Here is a 26,550-nt window from a genome sequence, read left to right as displayed (position 1 = left end):
GGGAAGAAGCTTTTCATTATATTCAGAAAGAACTTCCTGTGTTTCAGTTTGTGCCCGTTGCCTCTTATCCTGTCGCTGGACACTGCTGAAAAGAGTCCAGCCCCATGCCCTTGACTCCTCAGCCCCTAAGGTATTTGTAGGCATTGATGAGATCCCCCCTCAGTCTTCTCTTCCCCAGGCTGAAGAGGCCCAGCTCTCGCAGCCGTTCCTCATAGGGCAGGTGCTCCAGTCCCCTAAACATCTTTGTAGCCCTACGCTGGACTCTCTCCAGTAGCTCCTTGTCTCTCTTTTACGGGGGAGCCCAGAACTGAACACAGTACTCCACATGAGGCCTCACCCGGGCTGAGCAGAGGGGCAGGATCACCTCCCTCGACCTGCTGGCAACACTCTTCCTAATGCAGCCCAGGATACCATTAGCCTTCTTGGCCACAAGGGCACATTGGTGGCTCATAGTCGACTAGTTGTCCACTAGCACTCCCAGGACTTTCTCTGCAGAGCTCACTCATCTAATCCACACTTCCTGAGCTTGCCTAGAAGGATGTTATGGGAGATAGTGTCAAAAGCCATGCTGAAGTCAAGGGAGACAACATCCACTGCTCTCCCCTCGTTTTCACAGCCAGTCATTCCATCCTAGAAGGCTATCAGATTGGTTAATAAGCAGGATTTCCCCTTGGAGAATCCATGCTGACTACTCCTGACCACCTTCTTTTCCTCTGTATGCTTGAAGGTGACATCCAGAATGAGCTGTTCCATCACGTTTCCAGGGATAGAGGTGAGACTGAAGTAGAAAAGGTGATGTGGAGGTGTCTGAAGGAAAGGAAGAGGCACACAGAAGAGTGCCACAAGGGTATGAGAAGGATATAAAGTGTCGGAGATCATGGGAGAGAAGAGCAAAATAACGCACTAGAGAATGAAAGAGAATATGGGAACCAGTTTATATACCATCTTTTTTATTTCCAGGAAACTCTGGGCTCCTTTTCTCTTTTTTTGGCCACCTTTTCAGTCGATTTTGTTGCATGTGATGTTTTGTTCGTTGCCAGGTTGACCCGTTCTCACTTAATAGTCATCTTCCTAAGATCCCCTTTCAAATAGATCTGCATTTATTGCCTTTAAGAAAATGTTGCTGGTTGCGTGTGGCTGTGGCTGTGGCTGTGCAGTGCAAACCTTGGCACTACCCTCAGGTGACCCCTGCCAAGCAGGGCCCTGCTTGCTTCCACACCTCTTAGGGAAGATCTTAGGGAAGATCTTAGATGACTGAGTAATATTAAGATGTTTTCTGCAGAATTGGTTTTGCTAGTTATTTGCTTTTGTTTAAAATGTGCAATCTCAACATACCTAGTTGTGTTTTGTATCGAAAGCTGAATTTCTTCCCGTGTTTTCTACAGCCTTTTCTGTCTCTGATATAATTGTATTATATCATGGTAGATTGACTTCCATATATACACAATGGAAAGGTTTTCTCAAAACTAGCATCTGTCCAGATGCAAAGTTTTCTTAATTAAATTTAATGAAAACTGACGTGTTACTTTTAATTTCAGAGCTATTCAAATAATATTTTAAGTTAAATATCCCAAAACATTTTATCGGCCTCAGCTGGGAATAGTGGTCTTTGTTAAGGACTGATTGGCTGTGTATAATGTCATGTTGTAACATCTCAGGCCTATCTGCCCGGTCAGATATCTTCTTGATGGTGATGGAGAACACTAGGTCCTTCAGAAAAGATACATGAACTGACAATAAGCAAATACTAACTAGGCTTCAGCAAAATCTCTGTTAGGTGTTAAGCTTTAAAATTTGAAGTAAGTGTAACTTAAGTTCTTTCCCAACCTTTTCTTACTGTTTCCTGTTATAAGTCTAGATGTCATCTAGATGTTAAATGTCCAACTCATACTTGGAATCTGATGTTTTTGTTCTCAGGTTTGTTTGTCAAGTTGTTTGTTGTGGGAAAAAAGGGATTTCCTTTCCTTTGAGGTGTCCTTTAGCTCATTAGGAGGTAGAGAGAGAAGCAGCTCCTCAGTCTATGGATATAATATAGAATATATACAGAGGGATAGTATTTTATATATATATAGTATATATGCATATACTATATATAGTATATGAGTATGTATATATATACTGATTAAGATTTTCTGTTTTTCTCTTGCATAAAGTTCTGTGTATATCAGAATAGTTCTTCAGTCTCACAATGCATGTTGACATGCTTCAAAATTTCATTCTGTGTTGAGCTGTCTGTGAATCTCATTGAATGTCAGCTGAGATGGGAAGTATTTACAGGAAAAAGAAACTGCCCATTGATTAATTTTTTTGTTACTTTATGCTTATTTTACAGGCCAAAATTCAAAAAACATCAGTTCATCTCCAAGCATAGAGAGCTTGTCTGGAGGACGTGAATTTACAGGATCTCCTCCTTTATCTGCATCAAAAAAGGATTCCTTTTTCAGTACAATCTCCCGTTCCCGTTCCCAAAGCAAAACTATGAGCAGAAAAGAATCTGTGAGTTCTTTAACTTTCTAAGCTATTTTAATGTCACACTGCATTGCTTGCTAGAGCCATTTCTCTCATTCATTAAGCACTTGCACTTGCAAATATTTCCCTAAGCACAAATTAATGGCAAAAGCAGAACTAAGCTATTTCAACTGTTTCCACTGAGTAACCTCTCCATTATGTCTTCCATCCCATAATCTTACTTAAAATGAAACTGTGAAAGTGTCTGATGCATCTGAAAAGGAGGAAGGAACTCCTGTAGGTTTATTTGCTTCATTAGACTTTTGGTGTAGTCCTGAAGTTACTAAACAGTTCAGTAGGGAGCGCGAATGCTCAACGGATCCCAACATGTCTGTCTGTTGTCCCTGAAATTCCCTAACACATCAGAGGTTTCCCAGTGTGTGTAGCATATGCAGTCTGTATTCATAAGCAAATGTACATGCAGGAAGATTCTTATTAGACATACATAGGTTTTGCACTTTCTGCTGATCAGAAACTAACCATGTAATAAACAGAAAAGGTTGAACTTTTTTGTAAGGTGGAGGCAGCATGATTTTTTCCATTCCATTTTTACAAATCCATATTCATACAACTTGCCAAGGATTTCAGTAAGTAGGAATTGTAATAATAATAGAAATATTTCTGATTACATCATTCTTCAGGTGTTCAAGATCTTAAAAATACAGAGCTAAAATAGTGTAAAAATTTAATCTGAATTTCTTAGCACTTTAGTCTTTAAGCAGAAGAATCTTCAGATTAATACATCATATTTTCAGTTTGAGATTTAAAATGTTCTGTCTTAAGGAAATTCACAACTTTGCACAATTTTGTTCAGATTTTGTTCAGTAAAAGAGAGAGTTTAATTCTTTTTCCGTGTGTTTTAACATTATCTTAGGAAAAAAGCTGTGTTTTGAAGTTAATCAGGAAGCTTTAGTTTTGGTTTGTGGGCATCTCTGAAGTTTTGAACTGAATTTAAAGCTAAAAGAACAACTTAATATCTCTCTGCTTATTAAAGAAAAATAAAAATACCAATGCTATTTTTTTAACATAGTTTAACAAGATCTAGATCCAGTTTTCATTTACAAACCAGCATGACCAAAACTTTCTTTTTCTTGCACTTTCTTCTTTGTTTTCTAATAATAGATGTAGAATTTTTCATGCTACCACTCATACCAGTTAGAGTCCCTTAAAATCCATTCAGTTAATTCATTTCCAAAATTTGTGAAATATTATTTTTTCTAAAGATTTTGGAAAAGTATTCTTTGGAACAGACTATAGTCTTTATGATAATATTCAGTGGATCTCTAAACATGCACAGCATAAATTTTCAAAAGCATTCTTTGAACCATGTAATATACTTTATAATATAGCTTATGACAACATAGCTTATGACAATTTAACAGGCAGAAAATATTTTAGGCTACCAAAATTGATTTCCTTATGTTAAATTTTTGACTGCCTTGTTATATAAGAGAAAGGAATTTGTAGCAGGTCAACTGCCAAGAGGAAAAAGTTTATTTAAATCTCTTCTTGATTGCTGAAAATGATGATAGTTTTTTATTTTTCCCTATATTTCATGATACCTAGTTTTCCATGTAAAGAAAAAACCTCAAAGACTTAATCCTATGGTCCCAAAAGAGTTGCATCTGATTTTCTCCAGTCCTATTTGTCTGGAGACAAAAGCTAGCAAAAGACTTTAAAACATGATGGATTGACATCTTTGTTTGTTGTATAAAACAGAACTGATTTAAATTTTTACATTTTTGTCTAGTGTTTATAGAGGTTATGTTAATAAATAGTGGTGAAATCACCTTGGCAGGAATATGGCAATGCATCATTCAGTTTATAAAAAGGTCGGTTTTAAATCGACCATTCTTGGTGTAGGGAAAGAAAGCGATTCCATTTTCCCTTTATCTTTTTACTCCTAATTAATGCCTTTACCAAGGACAGTGGGAATGGAATACATACATAAAAATAGCACTTGATACTGACTTGAGATTTTAAAAAAAAAGTGATTATTGCAGACCGGGAGTCATTTATTGTTGTTATCACAGGATGAACAGGAATGTCATCATCACAGGACAAACTGGAATGTGGCATGTCTAAATTTGTTCTCCTAAAGCCTATCCAACATACTGGATTTCTTGTAGAAGAGTTATAGTCAAAATTGATACTTGTTTCATTGCCTCCAAGAATAGGATGCCTCCATTTCTCATATTGAGAACTTCTTAAGGTAGAAAAATTTGTGTTAGGTTTAGTTTTCTAAAATTTTCTTTCCTCTCAAATCCAAAGACCAATGGCATGGATTTTTCTCCTGTTACTGTTGTCAGAAACAACATTATTTAGTCAAGGCAGTGAATCTACAGCCTCAGGGCTAAACACACAGTATTTGATCATGTGTTGGTAATTCATGGCAGTCGGATGTTTGTCACGTTGCTATCGAGTGGCCATAAGGTGTCTGTTAAGGTGAGACCCCCTAGATGTGTTTGTGGCTATTTTCCACTCAGCAATGAAATGGTTCCCTGCCTTTTTATGTATGATGCTGCTTTCCGACAGCCATAACATGCAATTTCTGGAGCCATTTTTCCATAAACCTGAACAGGAACAGGATAGACCATTATCGTCTTAGCAGGACTTTTGTCTTCTGGCAGGATCCACAGTGCTGGCATAAAGTCCGAGAAATTTTCCTGACATTGCTTGCCTACTACCCCCTCCTTTTAGCCGAGCTGGGCAATGGGGTACATTTGTAGTCCCTTTTATTTCTCATTCCATTTAATTTACTTCTCCAGCAAGCATTAAGGACAATCCGTTCCTGTTTTTGCCAAATAGCAAAGCTTATTAGACCTTGATTTTGGCAAATATAGTTGGCTAGTCTCAGTTTCTGGCAGAAAATTCTATAAATGGCTCTTGGTCATAGAGATACACTGGAGAGGGAACTCTGGCCCAGCTGGGTCAACTAACATAAACATTTTTAAAACTTTCATGAAATAAAAGCAAGAGAAAGAGGGTTTTGTCTGAATAGAGTGTTTTGATTTGGAGAAACTGTATATTTTATTAAGGTAAAATTCTAAATAAAAGGTTTCAAGTTACGAAAAATTAAACAATAATTTTGAAAATAAATTAAAGTTCCCAAAAATAAAACATTTTTAGAGAAACTCTGGAGAAATTTGTTTTCTTTACTGGAACAATTGGTAAACATGGACACATTTATAAGACATTTTGAGCAAACAGAATCATCATTTCTTAGCAAAAAATTCAAGAACAAAAATGTCATGCATCATGATGATTTTGATTATATAGAACTGTTAATTAAATCAAATTTAACAACATATGCTGTTGTCCCCACAAGCAGGTAGAAACAACTGTTACTGTCCATGATTTGCATAGCTAGTTTGACTGATTTGAAGTTAGCCATGAGTAACTCTACAAATTAGAAGATTAATATATGCCATTATTTTTAACTGAATAGGCATCTGCTCTACTGATTTAGGAGCCTAATTTTAAGCATACAAGCTTGACAGTTTTGCTGAAACAACAGTAACATGAAAAATCAAAGGGGTGATACAAATACTAGAGACCACAGAAAATAATCATGCGTGCAAGCATTTTTTTTGAAGATGATCATGCCTTTTGTGCCTGTTAAACATGTTGGAGGCATTTTTATTCCGGTATATCTTTTTCCTGAACTATATATTCTTTTTAAAACCTCTTTAAAAGATTTTAAACAGCATATCTATGTCAGTCCATATTTATTCATGGTGCACATTTCTTAGGAAATAAAAATGCACTGATGAAAAACTGCCAGAGCAGGATGTTGGATTTCCTGGCCTAAAGTTAAAGACATGATGGTTGTTCTAAATACATTAAGTTTAATGAACTTCAGTGCCTTAATGTTTTACTGCAGTTAATATTATGGGACGTTTGTCTTTGTTATTCCAAAGTGATAGGCCAAAGTCAATTCAGACACCTGAAAAAAGTCATTTATTTAGTATTTCAGCACTGGCCTTAATTTTAGAGGTAGACGAAAAGAATATTAAATTGGAGGTGCTGCCAGGTCACGTGAACAGAGTTCGTAGAAATACCGCTGAGATATTTTGGAAGTGTGATGCTCTTCTCAGTTTCCTTCCTCAGACACCCACAAAATGCTATTACTCAAATAGAAGAGCTGTAAACAGTACAAGGAAAAATAAGCTTCTTTTTAAAGTTTTTTATTAGAAATACTTAAGACAGCTGTATGCATGAGTGGCAGCCTTGAAGTCTAATGCGCCTTATCTTTTTTGGAGTAATTCATTTCAAGGAAAAAAAAACTGTACTGTGATAAAAACAGGAAGTTAATTGCTTAGAAAAGAAGATGAATAAAAATCCAAGTGGCTCTGCAGTGCTCTGTCTGTCATATTGTGAGCAATAAGCATGTATACAGAACAGATCTCTGGGGCCATTTGGAAGATTTTTGAAATGTCAGTGTAAACTGTTGTCTTTCTCTGGCTAAAAGAGACCCAGATAAAAGCAGCTGAATTTTACATACCCGTAACTTCTGCGTAGAAGCAATTTAGGACTATATAATTTGGAAGACAGCAGTAAGAACATTTTAAATTATTGGACTATTAAGGAAAACATAAAAAATATCAAAATCACTAATAACTGAGACTATCAGCAATGTTTTGAAAAGGATCAGAGTGACTTAGGAGCCAAAAAGTAGTATGATCGTTAACTCCAACGCAGTCATGTCGCCGTGAGCCGTGCAGGTGTAGGAATTTGCTCTGTGTATGCTCTTCCTGCAGATTAATCACTGAGTTAGTGTTTTGGCACCCCAGTGGCAAAGGGAAATAAAATATTTGAACATCTAAACTGGTGACTTGAGCTCTTCTCCTTTCCATTGGCAATCTAGACAACTTCTAAGAGGAAATTTAGATGAGATGACTACCACCTTTTGGGTTTTCATGTATACTTTTATGGCTTTGAAGTAAGCCATAAATCACTGTTTTATTTAGACTTACACATCCCTGCCATTTTGTCCCTTCATCCTACTCTTCAAGATAACACCAAAAATTACTTTCCAATTCTGTGAAGATCTCAGAGCTCTGCACTGAATTCTCAGCAAAAACACAGACATGGGTGAGAGACATCTTTCTAAATCAGACTTTTTTTTCTTAAGATGGAAAGGGCTTTTGTATTTGGGGGATTTAAGTGAATATTAGTTTAACTGAGCACTTTGAGAGTTATTCATAAGGGCTGTGTGTATGTTAAACTGTGTGTATTAAAACACGTATTCAGACACCAGAATTAAGAATAATTACCTCAGTGCATCCCACTTAACCATTTCGGTAACATTCAACCAAATATTTTTGTAGCATAGTATTGAAGCATGGAACATGCACTTTATTTGTTGCAGACTATATGCTTTCAAGAATACTTATTATATTGTTTCAGAGCGCTCTAAAAGTGTGTGTTTTTTCTCATCCTGTCACATTTGTTTTGCACTTACCACAGCAGGCCTATCCAATCTTAGAGGCCAAAAATGTGTGTAGTGGATGGGCAGAAAGCCATTCAAACGTGATACTGAAATATAATGGAGGAAATGCAAATCTCAGTTGCTTGTATGTTTGTTTATAGCTATTTCCAAAATACTTCTGATCATACTATCTGACATAATATCTCAGCTGTATTATTTATGCAGAAATACTACAAAATAATTAAGAGGCAATGTCAGCAGCAGTAGTGATAGATAACTTTTATGAGGATTTTTCTTAAAAGGGATCATTTCCATTTCCTCAGCTTTTTCTGTTCTCTGATTTACAAGTGAAATAGCACAGATTTTCTCTGTTGGTCAGTGACTACCTATCCACAATCAATTACATGTGATTTTGTTGCATTCGAGGCATTAAGGTCTCCTGGCTTTTCATGGTTTTGTTCATAAACTGTCTCTCCGTCGTGCCATGGTGCAGTGCTAGCAGGTGGAGTTGCACAGGTAGCCGCAAGCAACATTAGCTCCTGCACGTCTTGTGTCTGCTTGAGAAGCAGCTTTCTTTCTGTCTCTACTTTCTTTGCCTCTAGACATTTTGTATGTTCGTCTTTCTCCGTCTTCTTGGTAAAGAGAGGGTGTCAGAGGACAGGAGTTGGTATTTGGAAGAGCACAGTATGCCCAGGCTAGCTGAGCCTGAGCTGTGTTTGTGCTCGAGCATCCTGGTTGCAGCAGCGAGGCTGGCCTGCCTTGAAGCTCTTTCAGTAGCACGTTGTTCCACAGTGGGAGCTGGTTTGGAAAATGTCCAGGCCGATGGTCCTTTGCCACTTACTGTCTCCCAGCAAGGTGAAATGCAGCAAACTAAGCTGCCTGCAACAGCATGAGCCTGGCAAATAGGCTTTGAAATGTTCCAGCTATTTTTTCTGCCATTTCCAAATGCAATAGATCTGTCAGAGGGATAGGAAGCTCCTCCAAGGCTCCATCTTTCACTTATTTCCAAATGTCACTGTATCTAAATACATTTAGATGTAATTGTTTTAGGAGACTCTAAATCATATAACTAAATACTTACAAATGAACATAATGAAATGAAGTGTTTTGCCTGCAAGTCTATAATCCTAAGATTTTATAAATAAAAATTTTTACCTTGTTTTCCCAATATGAGCTACTGAATAGTGTGCTCCCAGTTCAAGTGCTCTGAAAGGATCCACTTGTTCATACCCACCTCACAGAACTAGAGGGCAAGGAAGAGGCAGAGACTTACTCTTGTTTGGAAGAACAGGAGAAATATGTGGCCACTAAGCATTATATATCTTATTTCAGAAAAGCCACAGATAGTTAATACATTTAAAAAAAATACACCGGCAAAATATTTCACCCATGTTCACATTTAAAGAGAGTAAGAAAAACATGTTTTTTCTTGCATTTAAAAAGTGAGGCTCTCCTTAAACTATGCTAATGATTGAGTGTTAGAAAGTTGAGTATTGGAAGGAACAGTTCTTGGGTCATTGTCTATCAGAAGAACAGCAGCGCGTTGTGGTGCGGGGGCGGGGGGGAGTGTTTGCATGTGTTTTTTTAAGTAGATTGCCCAGGAAGGCTGAATTTTGTATTTAGTCACTTACTAACAAACTGTTGGTTCTATTTATGCGTACATAGCTTAGAAGAACGTTAGGCGATGCCATGTCTTTCCCTGTTGTTACTGAAAGCACACAAAGGAAGTCAGGAGTGCACTAATGCTCAAGAAAATGTGCCTTTGCAGATGAATGCATTCCAAAACTTTAATTTATTGGCAAATTTTTCTTGGTCTCATCTTAGTTTTCTTGTTTTTGATTCTTACTTTTCATCAAAACATTCTGAACCAATAGAATATTTCTTGCAGTGTTGGTCCATAACCTGATTTAAGTTAGCTCTTAGGAGTTACACTGAATGTTTTGTTGACCTTTCTTACGTGCTTCATTTTTTTTTTCATTTTCCTCAGTCCCATTCCCCTGTCCATTGAGAGGGCTGTTGCTGACACATCTTCAGTTCATTATTTATTCCCTAAAGACAATGCAGTTGCAGTTCTTTCGCAGGTTTCCAGCTAAATAGTTATTCTCCTGAATTTATTTCTTTGAGCAGACAAGAATTTATTGTGCCCTGAAATGTTTCAATTTTGACAGCACAGAGTTTTGATCTTACACTTCTATGATTACTTTTTAACTAGTTCATTTGTGCTTCCTTCTGCATACTTGGATTGATTTTGAAACATACAGTACTATCAAAGAGCACAGTTTCCATCTTGGAAAGCAGTGTATCAAAGTAGTGGGCAAGACAGGGAGAAAAGAGCTAAAAAGTATGGTGGGGAGAGTATGCTTTCATAGGTTTTTCAGTCTGCTCATCATCCTTTAATGTGGATATCTATTCTACTGTTCCCTTTATTAACATGACAGAGGATTTTATTGTGCTTTAAATGTTCTGATCTAGCAAACTATTAAAATAAGTATGCAGCTATAAGCAAATATATAATCCTGTTTGCTACTCCAAGCATCTATGCTTGCTGGTAATACACGTGAAACTAAGAGAGACTTTTAAAAACATAAGAAGAGAGAAAAGACATATGTTCCTATTTAACCTTCATCATACCACCCTGGAATAGTACAAGCAGAGTGGAAAGAGTAAAATGGTGTAAAATAAAAACATCACTGTGCATGCAGTCTATAGGAATTAAATTTATATTCATAAGATTTGCCTGAAAATACTGTGCTTAAAGCGTTGAATGTTATTGAAAATATACTCAAAAGAATATAAAACTAGCTGCTATGAGGATGAAAAAAGTACAAAACGTGAGTAACTTTTTATGTTTGGAGGTGTATAAATAGTTGGGATATTTCAACTAGCACAGGGACACAGAAATATTATAAGCTAATAATAATTATAAGCACAGGAAATCAGTAAATAATCTCTACTTCTGTAGAAGTTGAAGTTTGAATGCAATATCTGAACCCCTTCGTGTTCTCTCGGGGGTAGTGTGTTCATATCTGAAGTAAATTCTAACTGTGCAAAAATTTCACGGGTAACAGAGTTCTCAGAGTAAAAGCAGCTCTATATATTCCATCACCGACTGATACACTTGGTGAACTTCACCAAGGAAAAGCAACAGTGATTCCATCTACTCATTTCATAGCCCCTCCTACTTAAAAGAATCTTACTCTCAATGTCTGCAAAAGAAATGCCTTTTGATGCTTCAGAATTCCCCTCAAAATTTCTCTTTTCCACTGACAGCAGTTTGGTTGCTAACGTGCTGAAGCCATGCCTTGAAGCCTGACTAATATTGCCATATTGTTTCCATGTCCTCCCCATATGTGTGTTTGTAGCCATCTGTTGTCTCTTGGCTTACACCGTTAAGTCCTTTAGGGTAAAGAATTTTTTTGCTTTGTTTTTGTTTGTATGGCACTGAGCAGAGTGAAGTCTTGGTACTGATGAGGGCCAGTGAGTGACAGAATTAAATAAGAAATAGGATTTTACCATTTTCAATTTTAAATTCCACTGAATGTAATTCAGTGTTCCAAACAGTGGTTTCTGGTTTAAATGGGAGCTGTCATGTGATCATAAAGAAATTCTGTGGGTGTCAACCAACAACTGCCAGGGTTCAAGATTTAGAGATTAAATTCTGTATTTAATTGCATTTAATTGCTAGATTCAGAAATGGAACTGAAATAAATTCTCACAAAGTGAAAACGATAACTGCGATTTTGTACTCCAGAGAAATTTGCATAGAATTAAGCGAGGAAGCAATATATTCGCTTTTATGCTATGTATGTGAATCTTATTTGACATGTAAAAAACAAACAATATCCTAAATGTGTACCCTGCGTATATTTTATGACTAAGCACTTAAATACTGATAGGACCCTCAGTAAATCTCAAGCTTCAGGATTTCCTTCTGTTGATTTCTTTTTTCCCATTCTTTTCCTCCAAATGTTTCAATATCTCATCAGAATTATTTTCCAATTTGCCCTGCTAGTTTGCCAAGAGCGTAGGAGATGCTTCTTAGTGCTCTTACTATGAATACTGAAAGAGTTGAAAATGTGACTGGGCAAATTAATGTAGGAGAAGTCCAAGGGCTGCTAACTACAAGGAAAGCACCTCTCGCTCAAGAAATCTCTGATCTACAAATCCGTGGGGCTGGGAGAGTGTTTTGGAGAGTACCATTACGTGCTTGTGTCATTACAGACTTGTTTCCTTACGCTTTAGCCTACCCATCGTTGGCCCCCATCTGACAAGACACCAGAAAGACCAGGCCTTTGCTCTGACACAGTTCAGTCACTTTCTTTATTATGTTTTTAATTGCAGCATTATTGCTTAATCACCTTAAATTTTATGTAACTTCTCTTTGACGATAGTTTCTTTTCTGTTGCACTTAACACTTGGTAGTGCTGCCAAGTTAATTGAAAATCCAGGTTTATTCAGGTGTAACATGAATGGATTTGACCCTTCTAAGTGTTCACGAATTAAATATTTGGACAGGTATCATTGTAAGCCGTAGACACCAGAGAGTTTACATTTCCTTGAGTTTTTACATGACAGGGAAAAATACAGTCTTGCTTTCATCTCAAAACAGTAAGAGTGAAAACTAAATGTTAGTGTGAAAGAGAGAAGTTATAGCCCTAATTTTATGCATTCATATTCGTAGCTTTCCAGGCCTTGTAACATGTCATGTATTTGGGAGAAAGCTTGTTTAAACTAATAAAAGCAAAGCTGACAAAGAATGGCTTCTGACAAAACTATTTTTCTTCACACCTGGGCTTGTACAGAATGCTTAACTCCAGTGACCTTAAAACCTAAAATCATATAGCAGCTTGTAAAATGATAAGCTGTGAAAGGACAGGATGGCAATGTCAGAACTGTAAAACTTTCTGTAATCTGTTCTGATGCTGACCACTTTCAGTTGGTCACAGCTGTTTTTCTGAAACTATAAAATTTGATGAAAAACAGGATAGAGCAGAGGCATCATGGATCTCATTATGAGTCTGCTTAGTTTGCGAGAGAAGAGAGGACATAAAAACTTTCATTTCCAGAGCTGTCTTTGTCTGAGTGAGAAGAAAGATGAAAAGAAAGGTAATAAAAGAGAAGAAAGAGTTTTGGGCAAATAGAACCGGAACTGCATAGATTAAAAAAAAAAGAAAAGAAAAGAAAAAAGATCATTAATCAAAAATGAATTAGTTTTCATGGCAAAAGAAAAAAGAGCTAAAAATGTAAGCTGAGTTCTGGATACAAATAAAAAGAAAGGGGGATATGAGAAACGTATATATAAGCCAAGTTTTGCATAGATTTACTCTTGCCAAAACAAGGAAAATAGTTTGAGACATGTATATTGTCAAACTCATTCTTGCTTTGAGTGGAGACATAAATACTAGGCTACTTTATATAGTTAGTGAAATGTGACATTACAAATCTTCTATTTTTTTCTTTCTTATATTCAATTCAAGATGTTACTGATCATTCGTAAGGTTCTAAATCATGTGAAATGTTGAAGATGGCGAAAAGTCTTTTGGACTCTGGGTCTAAATTTTCAGAGAGTATTGATAAGCTGTTTTACTGCAAAATTATATTATTAAATTTTCACATCTTGGTCTTCCATGTCAGATGCAGTGAATCCTTTATTTGATTTGCTGCTTGATTTGTTTTTCTTTCTCAGCACCGCTCCCGGTATTAGAAAATGTTGAGCTTTTATGTTTTATAGTACATGCTGTTCAGTAAGTCATTACAATGACTTTTCATTTTGATTAGTTATTTAGGTGATTGATTTTTATTTTGTGGTCAAGTGGTTAGCCTTTAAGAGTTATGGCTGAATGAGTTTGAATCACTGTTCTCCTGTTTCTGGTACTGCATCTGTCAGATTAGCAGGAAGTTCTGTTTCTCAGGGAATCATAGACCATAATGTCTTTCTTTTCACTTACTTATATTTATCTTGCCCAAAGTATCTATAATCTGTGCTCATCCAAAGAGGGACCAAATCAGTAATGCTACTGTAAAGATAAAATAAGAATGGTATCCAGGGAACTCACTGTCTCAGCACACTGGAACACAAAAGTTGGCACTTGTGAAAAAGAGTAGTGAATACTGTCTGGACAAGAGTCAATGGCATCTGCACAATGCTAGCTATAAACCAGTCATTTATTATTGCTAAAGATTTTGACTTTAGAATACTCAGAAATGTCATCCTTTTTTCTGAGAAACTTTCTGATTTCTAGCCTTATCTTTACAAAGCATTACAGCTCATAATCTGCAGAATAGGTATTTTAATACTTCAGTGGAAAGTTTTAGTAGAGTTTGAGTACATTTTTAGTACTATAAATAGATGAGTGTTAGAAATGTTGGTTTGAACCAACCAACCAAACTATATTCAGCCTGCTGCTTGGAGCAGGACAATCACTAACACTGGGTCAGGTTAGTGACTTTGAATGGAGACTCTGCCCTCTATGAGTAACCTCTTCCTGTGCGGCACTAATCTCCAAATGACGAAAATTTTCCTAATGGCCAAGGGGCAGCTTGTGGTCATGATCCCTTCTATATCATCTGCTAAGGAGAGCTTCATTCCATCATCTTAGCAACACTGTCTAGTTCTACGCTCCCTGTAGATCCCCCCTTAGCCTTCTCTTCAGCAGAATAAACAAGCTCAGCTCCCTCAACCTGTTTTGGTAGATCATGCACTCTAGATCTCTAATCATCTTAATAGCCCTGTATTGGACCTTCTCCAGTTTCTCCATATCCTTGAACTGGGGACTCAAAACAATATTCAAGGCAAGGTCTCTCAAGCATTGTGTAGAGGGTGATAATAGCTTCCGATTCAATCTGCTCTGTGACAAAGAAAGTTTGAAGCCTTCTCCACTAAGTTAGCAAGTCTGTTCACAAAGGTGTTCTTGCCTCTCTTTGCAAGATAGACTTACTGTCTTTCTAAGTTGTCTTTCCTCATTAGATGAGGTGGCCCAGTTGAAATAGCCAAAGCCCAGCTGATGACAGCAGATATGTAGTCAGGAGTTGGTCTACTGGATGCATCTGCTGCTGTCCAGTCTTTTGCCTTTGACCATGGCAAGGTGGTCAAAGGGAAACACCAGTAGGCTCGTGTCCCCTTCACCTGTGTTCAAGAGCCTTAAAGTCATTTTTGGGGTGATACGGTTTCACCTCACCATGTCATTGACACCCAAAGGAATAGGCAGAAGAAAGTAGAAGTAATTATCCTGGGAGATCCCAGACTGTCTTTTTGCAGCACCACAAATTGAGGCTTCAGGCAAGCAACATACCTCCCTGGATGATGAGTCTGGCTGCCAGATTAGCGTCTCTATCCCATACCCAAAGGGAGTCACCAGCCACTCACTATCACCCATCGCTTTCTCTTGATAGCACTCTGATGTATTGTCCAGCCTGGATTCTTCTACCAGGAGAGGTTGTTCTTTCTGGGCCTAAAAGATTTAGCATCCTTTCTGCTGCCAGAAGTCACAAGCTTCCAGTTTCCACCTTCTTAGGAGAGCATGTCTTCTTCTCGCTCTGTCTTGCCTCAGTTGCACCTTCCTTTTGAGCCTTATGCAGCATAAGTTTTTACATCTGACAAGTCTGTTCAAAGTTACTGTCAATCTCTTGTTTACCATCTCAAATCAACAGAACCTGCTCACCTCTTGCAGCTCCTCACCTGGTGTCACAGCAACTCCAACAGATAACATCTCCTGCAGGGGCTATATCTGCACAGAGGGTGCCCCAGCACCATAGATGACTGTTCCAGTACGGGCTGGAGTCATGTCCGGTAGGACATCCTTACCCTTTAGGGGTTGTCTTCTTATGCAAACAGCATGCTTGGGCCTCTCATGTGCCAAATGCCAAGTTACCCATCTTGCTTATTTGTACATCCTGCTGGCAGCACTCCTGGTCTTTGGTGCCATCTCCGATGGTGCCAGATGAATAAGCCCAGTGTGCGTTCACTCACCTCTTTGCAACCTTTGCAAGATTTCCCACTTGGCAGGAAACCTCTCGCACTGTCTGTGCATTCCTGGCCACACTCTACTCCTTTTGTGAAGGCTGAGTTTCCTTCCCGTGCTAGATCCTAAACAAGCTGAAAGGTCCATGGCGATCGTTTACTCAGCACCAGTCTCCCTTGCCAAATGAAGAGGTACTTTTGTATAGTTAAAAAGGTTAGTCTTAGAATTTGCTTAAGCAGATACAGCTGACCAAAAATGTTTTAAAATCAATTTACTGCAGTTCTAATACATGAATAAGAAAAAATAGTTTGTCCATGAATAAGAAAAAATAGTTTGGGAAACATGTAGCTATTTATTACCACAAGTTAAATTTTCACATTCATTTCTAGGAGATAAAGTGGGTTTAAATTACTGGCTAATGATTTTAGAATCTTATAGCTTGACTTGCAATGCACCAGCAAAACATATGTCGATTCTTTCTTGTAATTACTTATAATCTTGTAATATGTATGAGAAAAAGGTCCTCTTCAGAGACTTTACTTGCATAGGAATAACAATGCAAATATACTTGTATAGGCTGCAAGCTTTGAATTAATTCTTCAGCAACTATTGCATTGGCAATATTAAATCAATTCCTTTGAGGTTTAAATAGTCAAAAGTATAAGATTGAGAAGATAAGATGATAGGGTTATAACAATATAAAGAAATGCTAAAGAAAACATGTTTAAGGTTTGTATATTGTAAGTGTGATGAAAAAGTACATAGGGAGAAAGTGAGGTGGCTAGATCTTAAAAATTACTACCCTTAAATTATTTTTTAAATATCAGTTGCTGTTGGATGTGTACTATCTTAGTGCAAAATTTCCTTTCATTGGTTCCAACTCTCAGTTTCTGATAGAGATTGAAATTGATTCTACATTTAAATCAAGATTTTTTTTATTTTTGCTGGTTTTGTTTCATCTTTTTTCAATTAAAACTTAGTTCACATTATAACTTGTAGCAATCTCCATCAAATAAGAGTGTGATAAAATTGTAAAACTGCCTACTTTATTTACTTACCTCTATTAAAACTACCTAATTTAGTTTTACCTACTGTAAAACTAAATATAGAGAAAAATAGCAAGCTGAAAATTACTTTGCCATTGTCTGCTTGAATTCAGTTGCATTCTTAAACAAACAAACACACTCTGTGGTACTGTACATGACACAGTTTTACAGGAACTCTTCTAAATGTGTGGTGAATTTTCTCTGCAGTAAGCTCGTTAAAGTCAAGACTGGATGCATTTAAAATAAACATACAAAAAAAAAGGAAGTTCAAGGAGAGGCAATTTCTATTGCATATGCAGATCATTCACCTAGATAATGATACTTCTTCTAGGCCTTAAAATAAATAATACATTTGAAATTTCATACTTTAAGATGCACTTAATGCATCTTTATTAAAAATAACTTGATAATTCAGAGTAGCTCTTTTACAGTATATGACATGAAAATAATTTTCACCTAAATATTAAAATAAAAATTCTGTGGAATTGCTGTTACCTTGTCAGATAAGTGCAGGGTTTTTTATACAGATAGAACATGGTCTGTTACATAAATCAAATGCCAAAATATATGGTGATAATGCGTCTTTTAGGTATGCAATTAAGTCCCATTAAATATATGCCTTAAAATTAGAAAGGCATTTTTTTCTGGGATTTCAAAAGGATTCCTGTGGAAATTAGTCTGCCAAAAATATGAGTTTTTCTCTTTTGCTGAGTTTTTTCAGCCATTGCTGTTTTACTATTATGTTTGCACATGCCAAAACAGGTACATATTCAGTGAAAAAAAAAATAAGAATTGTTAACCTTTCTTGGATCAAGGTATCAAGGAACACAGACAGTTCTTTGACTCTAAACATTTCAAGGCTTAGCCTACCAATTTTACTTATATTTTTTAAAGGATTTTTTATATTTTAATATTAATTACCTCTTAATTGTAGGAGGAGGAATTGGAGGCCCAGATCTCATTTCTACAAGGACAACTGAACGACTTGGAAGCCATGTGCAAATATTGTGCAAAGATGATGAACACACATCTTGGTAAGTGCAGTACCCTGTGTTATCCTGCGAATCTTTATGAAGGCTCTTTCCGTGTTTGTACTAGAGCTAAACGTTTGTGTAGTGCAGTACGTATAATTTGTAAGTCACAACAAAATTTGATTTAATATGCCCAGTTGTTGTAGCAGGTACTGCAAACCACTGTATCTTTATACTGTTATACATTTCAACTTGGGAGTCTGTTAGCCACTGATTATACTAAGAAAAAAGCAGAGGCATTTTAGGATGGCTGGCCTTTATCTGTTCCTAATGTTTCTTACGTTGTAAGAGATATGCTAGAACTCATAGCTAATTTATAAGTCCATTTGCAGCTGAGTGGTCTCAGGATGATCCTTGATGCATTCAGTGGTAGTATAAAATTCATATACTTGCAGTAAGTGTAACATCTATACAATCTATGCTTATTACCTTCATTGCATAAAAATAGGTTACTGTAGGCTTACTGCTTTGTAGTATTTTGGTCAGACTAGGAGAAATATATTAAGGTAGGAGCCAGTAGATTGGGAATGGGATCAGCAAAGAATCCAATCTATAATTTGATTTATACATTACCAAGACAAATCAGAGAACGTGAGCAAAGAGCTTCAATTAATTCAAGATAGGTGTAAATATACTTAGCTATGCTTTGATAAATGCACCATTTTTAACTATGTTGAACCACAGTCAAAATGTTACTTTATCTTTAGTTACATATCATTGTGCAAAACACTATTATTGAGAAATCAGGACACTCCTGATATCATTTAAGATCTGTTGGTAGCCTGTAAAATCATAGTCTAAGCAAAATAATTTAAAGTTGAATATTTCAGAGGGCAGAACCAAGTATATGATACCTACCTCTGCCAGGTCAAAAGATGAAATGTGAAAGTCCTACTATCCTGGATTTTTCATTTTCTTTTGTGTGAGTGTCCATATAATTTTAATAGCCGCAGTTATGAGCCTAGCACAAGCTGTAAATCACATGTTATTGGAAAGTTTGAACTCAGCCTTCAGAAGCCAACTGTAAACGTCTAACCCTAACAGCTTTGTTTTGGTGTGTTACAATGCTTCTGTGAGGATATATGAGAACTAATGAGACTGGAATTAAGCACAAGGGGTAAATTATTAGCTACTGAAATGCTGGGGGAGAGGGGAAAACTAGCATATCTGGAAGAAAAAATAGAGTTTCTTTCCTTTAGTAAAAAAAGCTGAAAGTGTTCAGTAGAAATATCGGTTCAAGTACATATATAAATATTTCCCCGGCAGACTAGAGAGCAGAAGAAAATCAAAGATACTTGAAGTAGTCTGGTTTTCAGCGATGAATCCGTGGGAAGGCAAAAGATCTTTAATAATCTCCAAGTGGTAAAAAGTACTCCCAAATATATTAGAAACAAAAGCCTTTGGGACCAGTAGCCTCCAAGAGATTTGTGGAGCTATATGTTACTCTGATGAGATGATGAAAACCCTCTCCTGTATGCCTTGGGCTGCAGGTGAGTACTGAGCACACCTTGGCACCCAGCAGCTTTCCCAGGACCTTCCAGCTATATTTTCTTCTAGTCTGACTTCCTGTACTTCTTGATAACATCCCTGCACATCTTCCCAACATCATGGGCTATTCATTTTGGAAATTTGGGTTAGACTAATGCATTTAAATCCTATTGAGATTAACAGTTATGTGCTGTAAAGAGAGCACAAGAGAGGCTGAGATACCACCAACTTTCATAGCTCCTGCATTTGTAGCAAATTGAGGAGGTTAGATAGCCCCACGTTATCCTGGCAGATGATCCACAGGAAGGCAGAAAGAAATCCGCTAAGATTCTTGCCAGTATGACCTCTGCCAAATTCCTGTGAACCTGGAATCGATCAGTCAGGTTAATCCTGGTCATTACCACCAGCCTCCATGTGCTGTTCATGCTTCAGGAGAGGGCACCAAAGCGAAATGCTGAGCATTTCTGGCTCAGTGGAAAGGTTAGAAAGAGTCGGGTTCTTACCACCGATGTCTCTTGTGGAGAGAGTGGACTTCATGAGTGGAGTGGACTTCGTTTTGGAGACCACAGATTATGGTGAGTTCTCCTGCTCCCCTTGTAACCTGCTGGAACACTTAACTTCGAGGATATTACTTCTCCCTGCAAGGTTGGGCTTTGCCGACTTCATCACCCAGATTATGTCTTTGGTTACATCCTTGGCAGCAAGGTTGAAAATCCTCATATAAATTACCTATTCACAGCGATGAAATAATATCTCAGCGCTGTCTTTACTAGGTGGAACACAATTTTAGATTTGTTTTGTATGGGTTGCTTTTAGATCTGGTTATTTTTGTGGTCTTCCTTTGAACTCTTCAGTGTTTTCATATGCTTTTTGAAGTGATTTAAGCAAATATATGTGCTATATGCTGTACTAGCAATGAATTCAGCAAAGTGGTTATTTATCAAAGGGAAAGTCATCTCTACTTTTTACATGATGTTTCTCTTTTTATATATATTTTAATGCTGCATCACATTGCTGCTTTTTTATAGAGTAGTAGGTTGAAGTGATAATCCACTGCGACCTTTAAAATTTTGTGAATCACAGCATTCTAACCAGAGGATTTTATCCTGTAGATATAATCTGGAAATGTTTCCTTTTATTTCTGTATGGGTTACTTGCATATAATTATATTAAAATTTACTTGTTGTCATTTGACTTTTTATCTGAATAATTCAGGTTATTCTGTAATGTGCTCTATTATCTGCTGCCACTAACTGCAAAATTTACAATCACAGGTTTAATAGTTGTCTAAATTATCGATATAACGTGTGGATATTGAAAACTTGAGGAGTGCTCCCAGAACTAATTCCTTTAACCAAGAGTTAACCAACCTTTTAAAAACTATCAATAAATCAGTTTTTACTCTGTTTAAGGTTCACCTTTAAAATTTGATAGTTTGTTATTTTTATTAAAAATTAAATTTAAATGGACATTTTAAAGGTTTTTTCCAGACTTTAATATTCAATCAATATACTTTTTCCCACATGACCTGTATTATATTTGCAGTTCAGTTTTTAACAAAACATAGTATTAATTCTCGCCTGTAAAAAATGCATATCCTGCAACCATTTGCCATTATATAATTGGTACAATATTAGAATGTCAAGCAATTATAGAATATTCTCTTTGCTATTTCCAGTGAAACAATTCAGAATTTTTCAGGTTCTTTCTATTACAAGAGAGTATCCTTATGACAGTCAGGGACAATTACTTCATGACAGAGGATTTCACATATCAGAACTGCTCAAATTGTTCTGAATTGATAAAGGCAACCACTAAGTCAGCTATTCCATTTTGGATCCGTAGTAATTTATAATCTATCAAATCCAATTAACTGAGTTATATTTTTATGTGATATATTTTCAGAAAATAATTTTGTTTAAATAAAATCTTAGTCAGAATTTTCCTCTCTGTCATATAATCATGTCATGTGTCTTTACCACAAATATTCTATTACTATAGCTTTCAGCAAGTATCTGCTAATATTGCATTTTATTTTCATGGAACATAAGGAAGGACCAGAGGGGTAGAACAGCAGTTTCTATTTTGTTTATGTATTCAAAAATACTTTCATTAAATGTTTATCTACTTCCGTAGATTAACCACACAGTGTACCGCACAGCAAAGACATAATTAACTGCTGGTAATATCAAGGGATGTTACCATGGAAATGAATGATGGTTCAGGAATATTACTACTTAGCACTATGTGTAGAAATTAAAAATAGGTTTCTGTTCATGAAAATGGAGGAAAGTGTGATCTTGGTCTCCTCCTTAGGGCTGTGCATTATATGAGCTTCAGTTCTCCTCCCCCTCTCCCTTCACCACTGAAGGATGTCTGCTAAGGTAGAATGCCTTTTAATGCCTCCCAGGGCTAATGTTTAAACTTTTATATGTAGAACTGGCAGGTGAGAAGGTATATTGCAGTTCTGTTACCACCCACCTTTTTTCACAAACTGGTCATAGCTTTCAATTTTCCCATCAGTAAAATGATGAATCCAATCTTGTAAGCTGTCCTGCAACTTTGTTCAGAATATTCAGAGCATTACTTCAGCTGATGGTGAAAAATTGTAGTTGCCATAGCTATTACTGTTACAGAACTATCACAAATACATTTTCTTAATGTTTTTTTCTCACATGCACTGGCCTTTTCCAGGAAATCATATTGCCCGTGGTACCTTTAGTAATATGGAAATGTTCTTCAAAATTTTTCTTTCTGTAAGATACTTTTCTGTTAGTGCACCTTAATGCTCAGTGGCATTGCCCAGGACCCTATCCAGGTGGCCTTTGGGTATTTCTGGAGCAGGAGACTCCACAACCTCTCTGCGCAACCTGTTCTGTTCTAGTGCTCAGTTACCCTCACAGTAAATAGTTTTTCTCCTCATGTTCAGAGGACCTTCCTATGTTTCAGTTTGTGCCTGTTGCCTCTCATCCTACCGCTAGGCACCACTGAGAAGAGTCTGGCCCCATCCTCTTTACACCCTCCTCCCCTCCTTTAAATATCCTTCAGATATTTAAATGCATTGACAAGATACCTCCTCTTCTGCAGACTGAAGAGTCCCCACTCTCACACTCTTTCCTCATATGAGAAATGCTCCAATCCCTTAATCATCTTAGCAGTGTTTTGCTGGACTTGCTGCAGCTCCATGTCTCTCTTGTATTGGAGAGCACAGAACTGGACACAGTACTCCAGGTGCGGTCTCACCAAAGCTGAGGAGAAGGGGAGGATCACCTCCCTCAACCTGCTGGCAGTGCTCTTCCTAGTGCAACCCAGGATACCATTAGCCTTCTTGGTTACAGGGGCACATTGCTGACTCATGATCAATATGTTGTCCACCAGAACTCCCAGAGAGTTCCAGAGAGCTCTTTCCAGAGAGCTGCTTTCCAGCAGGTCAGCCCCCAGACTGTACTGGTGCATGGGGTTATTCCTCTCTGCACTTCCCTTGATTGAACTTCCTGAGGTTCCTCTCTGCCTGCTGAATTTTAAAATGTCATCTCTTTGTAAGAGACAGAAACCAATCCCAAACATTCTTAAGACTGAAGAAACTTTTATTTGTATCCAACAGAGACATTTGTTTCAGACCTCCATGAGTAAAAGTTTACCAAAGTACTAGACATGTAGTACAGGAAGTCATTTTCATTAGAGGCAATATAAAGAAATATGGGTTCATGGAAACTTGGATATGTAGATCTTTATATAGAAACTGTCCTTTTGTGATGCACAATTTATCAGGTTATGAAAGTATAGATATTAAGCTTTTCCATGCTTGGGGCACTATGTAAATGTAGACAGGTTGCCTCCACAGCTAGCTGAGATGCAGAAGCGATTTAGCTACTTTCTCACAGCATAGAGCCTCAGCTAATAAGCCCTGAGGATCTCAAATCAGCTCTGTGAAGAGTTATCTCACTTGGTTCTGTGCAACACCCTAGAAGAATGTGCAAAGATACCCAATTATACAGAATAAGTTTAAATCTGCCTGATTTTATTAACTTCATCTCCATAGCAGCACTAGCAATCTTGAGCTGGCTACTAGAGAGACATTCAGGTAGATCTCTGTAATATGTTGCTCAAAATCCAGGTTTTAAAATAAGTTATTATCTTGAAGGCTCTGACCCACATCTAGTAACTTTATGCTTAAGCATGCTGGCTCCAGTGAGGAAAGCATGCTCAAAGGAATCCTCTGAGCTACCTGTGCAGAGCTGGTTGGGTTGTCCTTAAAATGCATTTTCTAATAAGACTTCTAGTATGTGTCATATGCTACTTTTTCCTTCACCAGTATTCAAGTACTTCTCTGCCCCTCCACAAGTATATGGATGATGGAGGGCAAAAACAAAAGGTGAAATTTTCTTCCCCAGTTCTTCTAAGTGCCACCAGCATTCTGCCACTGCAGCGGCATGCTGACTCTGGACTTCTGTGTGTAGCCTGTAGACACTGCACATGTTTACAAAATACTGGGAAGTTATGGCACCACACTGACAAAAAATAAAAGCTAGTGTTTTGGATAACCAGATGATTTATTGTTCAAAGAGAGCACTTTGGATGAGATCACAGGGCACATTCCTGCCACGGTCATCAAGCGATGCTGGCATTTGTAAGATTCACATTATGTTGCCTGACATCTCCCAGACAAACGCTATTTGGAAGACTTATTCAGCATAGTTCGGAGTCACCTTTTCACTGTGATTATTGCAAATGCAATGAGCAAGGAAGGAAAAATGTAAAAATACATGATCAGAAGCTTATAGGATACAGTTGCTAGTGTAATTTTAGTGATTGTATGAAATAGCACCTTTAAAAGCTTAATTAGATAGGCTTATAAGACATCATCCATTCCACTTTTAACAGTCAGTGGAAGTATTACAGGAATGTATTTCATTATAAAGATCATTTGTGGTGAGGTGGGGAGAGGATGAAGTCGGCTTAATTGCTGGTTATTTAAGGGCCCAATATAGATCTGGATGCAACAGCTGTAAAATGTGTGCAGTACTGAATTCTTATTTTATGTCTTATGTGACAAGATTAAAGGTTATGAAACTTTTGTATGGATAAACTGAAATAGAAATTATTCTGCTGTCCTGGGTTGAAATGAAATACTTTATCATTCACTGAGGTAATAAGTACATTAAATGAGTTCCATTATGCTTGGGACATACATAATATAATCCATACTTTATAAACCCAGTGTAATTAGAGGTGCTGTAAGTAAAAAAGGCCACATCAATGCAGCTCTGTGAGTCCAAGGGGCTGTTCCCTTGGTTAATAACAAAGATGTAAAATATTCTATGAAAATCCCATCTAAATAAAAATCATTAACAAGTTTATTAAATTAAATGCAAGAATGGTGTCAGTGAAACAAATATTTGTTGTATAGTTTTCAGACTCCTGCTTCTGTGAATGTTCTATTTAGATATATGTAGGAACAACAAAAGTGCAGATTTCTTTCTGCATCAACTGTGTTAATCCCAACAGTTCAACTGTGGTAGGCATCTATAAATCCTTTTACCCTGGTAGACTTCATGAAGCAGAGAAGAAGATTAAAATATTAAAGCTTATACAACTCATCATTACCTAAATTAACATCTTCCCTTGCAATTTTTAGCAAATTCTTGTCATGGTGCTTACTTCCATCAGCCTACTGCTTCCTTCCATTGGTGTAGTGAACATCTCCCTGCTGCTGTTGGACACTGACAGTCCACCTCTTCCTTCCCAGTACCTCCTAGGCATTGATTTCTCTTCCAATCTCAGATTTAGAGGAATAAAACCTTGATAGAAGTTAGGTTTTGTCATGACTAAATTGTTAATTCCCTCATTATTTCCATAAAGATCTCTGGTATTTTTATAGCTGAACCTGGTTGTTTCCCTATTTATTTTCTTCAAGGTCTGCCTTCGATTTAACTCAGTGTAGTCATGTTGCATAAAACCAACCAGGGGAGCAGGGCTGCGATATGTTTCTTTCGCTCTTCACAGTAGGTAGGGTAGCCTTTTATTGTCCCCCGTCATGTTCAAATAAGTGCCGTCAAATGGATAAGCCTTATGTAACTTCTTTTATTTTGAAATATAAATTTGCCTGACTAGCAAAATATATTAGTTCCTGCGAGCTGTAGTGCTTTATCTTGTTTCTTAAGCAGACTTAAAAAAAAAAAGACATTGCTTTAAATTTAAAACAATGTTTACGGTTTTAAAACCAACAGCATCGTAAGATAAACTACTTTATAACCAACGGCATCATAAGATAAACTGGTATAGTTATCTCACACAGATGATTCACAATATATAACTGAATACCCCGTTTACTCTCTCTCTCCTTTGTTGTTCAGGAAGAGCAATTTAAAATTTCTTTTTCCATAAAATTACAATTGGAGAATTAAACACTTAATTTGAATGGCATTTTCAGAATGCAGCAAAACAAAGTGTAGATTAATGTATTGTCCTAGCACAGTGAAATGACACAAAAGAGGGGATCTGGTTTACACATCAACAGCTCTGTTTGCACAGTAAAAGTTTGCAATACTTATCCCAGGAGTTAGACGTGTATTAAGACTGAAACAGTGAGCACAAATTTTAGTTCCTAGTATAGGTCTAGACATAGTAGATGAATGGCAGAGAGCTACTTGAATGGTGCTAGAGAAGACTTGTTTTCGCTGAAGAGGGCTGCAGTAGGTAGATGGGCCAGGCGACATTGAAAAGTCCCCATCTTCTAAACAGAGCAGCATCATGACTCAGAACCGGAAGCAAATCTGAACAAGACACTGAAATGTGCAGGAAATAAAATTAAGGCAAACAAAGGAAAATAACTTTCCTTTTACATGTATTTCTAATTATTTTCATTAGTGGCGCTGTCACTACACAGCTTGAATTAATTTGCTTTTCAGCTAGAGTCCTGGCACAGATCCAGCACCACTGTCAATAATCCATCCTAAGGATTTCTGAATAAGTGATACAACCAGGTCTCGGAGCTTGCAATAACTCCATTTTTTTTTTCAGTATAAATCAATGTATGAATTGCAGTTTCTTCTACCAGACAGCCAATTCAAAGTACAACTACT

General features: G+C 37.1%; 1 protein-coding gene across 11 annotated transcripts in view; it reads left to right on the top strand.

Annotated features, from left to right (window-relative positions):
* TBC1D5 (TBC1 domain family member 5) overlaps positions 1–26,550 on the top strand; it is a 322,054-nt gene that overhangs the window by 276,555 nt on the left and 18,949 nt on the right. For all 11 annotated transcript variants that reach the window (XM_062569298.1, XM_062569297.1, XM_062569299.1 and 8 more), the window contains 2 exons: positions 2,333–2,496; positions 17,881–17,980. In XM_062569298.1, coding sequence (XP_062425282.1) covers positions 2,333–2,496; positions 17,881–17,980 — 264 coding nt within the window. The remainder of the gene's footprint in view (positions 1–2,332; positions 2,497–17,880; positions 17,981–26,550) is intronic.

This window comes from Rhea pennata, chromosome 2 (genome assembly GCF_028389875.1).
Source record: "Rhea pennata isolate bPtePen1 chromosome 2, bPtePen1.pri, whole genome shotgun sequence".
Classification (NCBI taxonomy): domain Eukaryota; kingdom Metazoa; phylum Chordata; class Aves; order Rheiformes; family Rheidae; genus Rhea; species Rhea pennata.
This window is presented reverse-complemented; position numbering and strand designations above follow the sequence as displayed.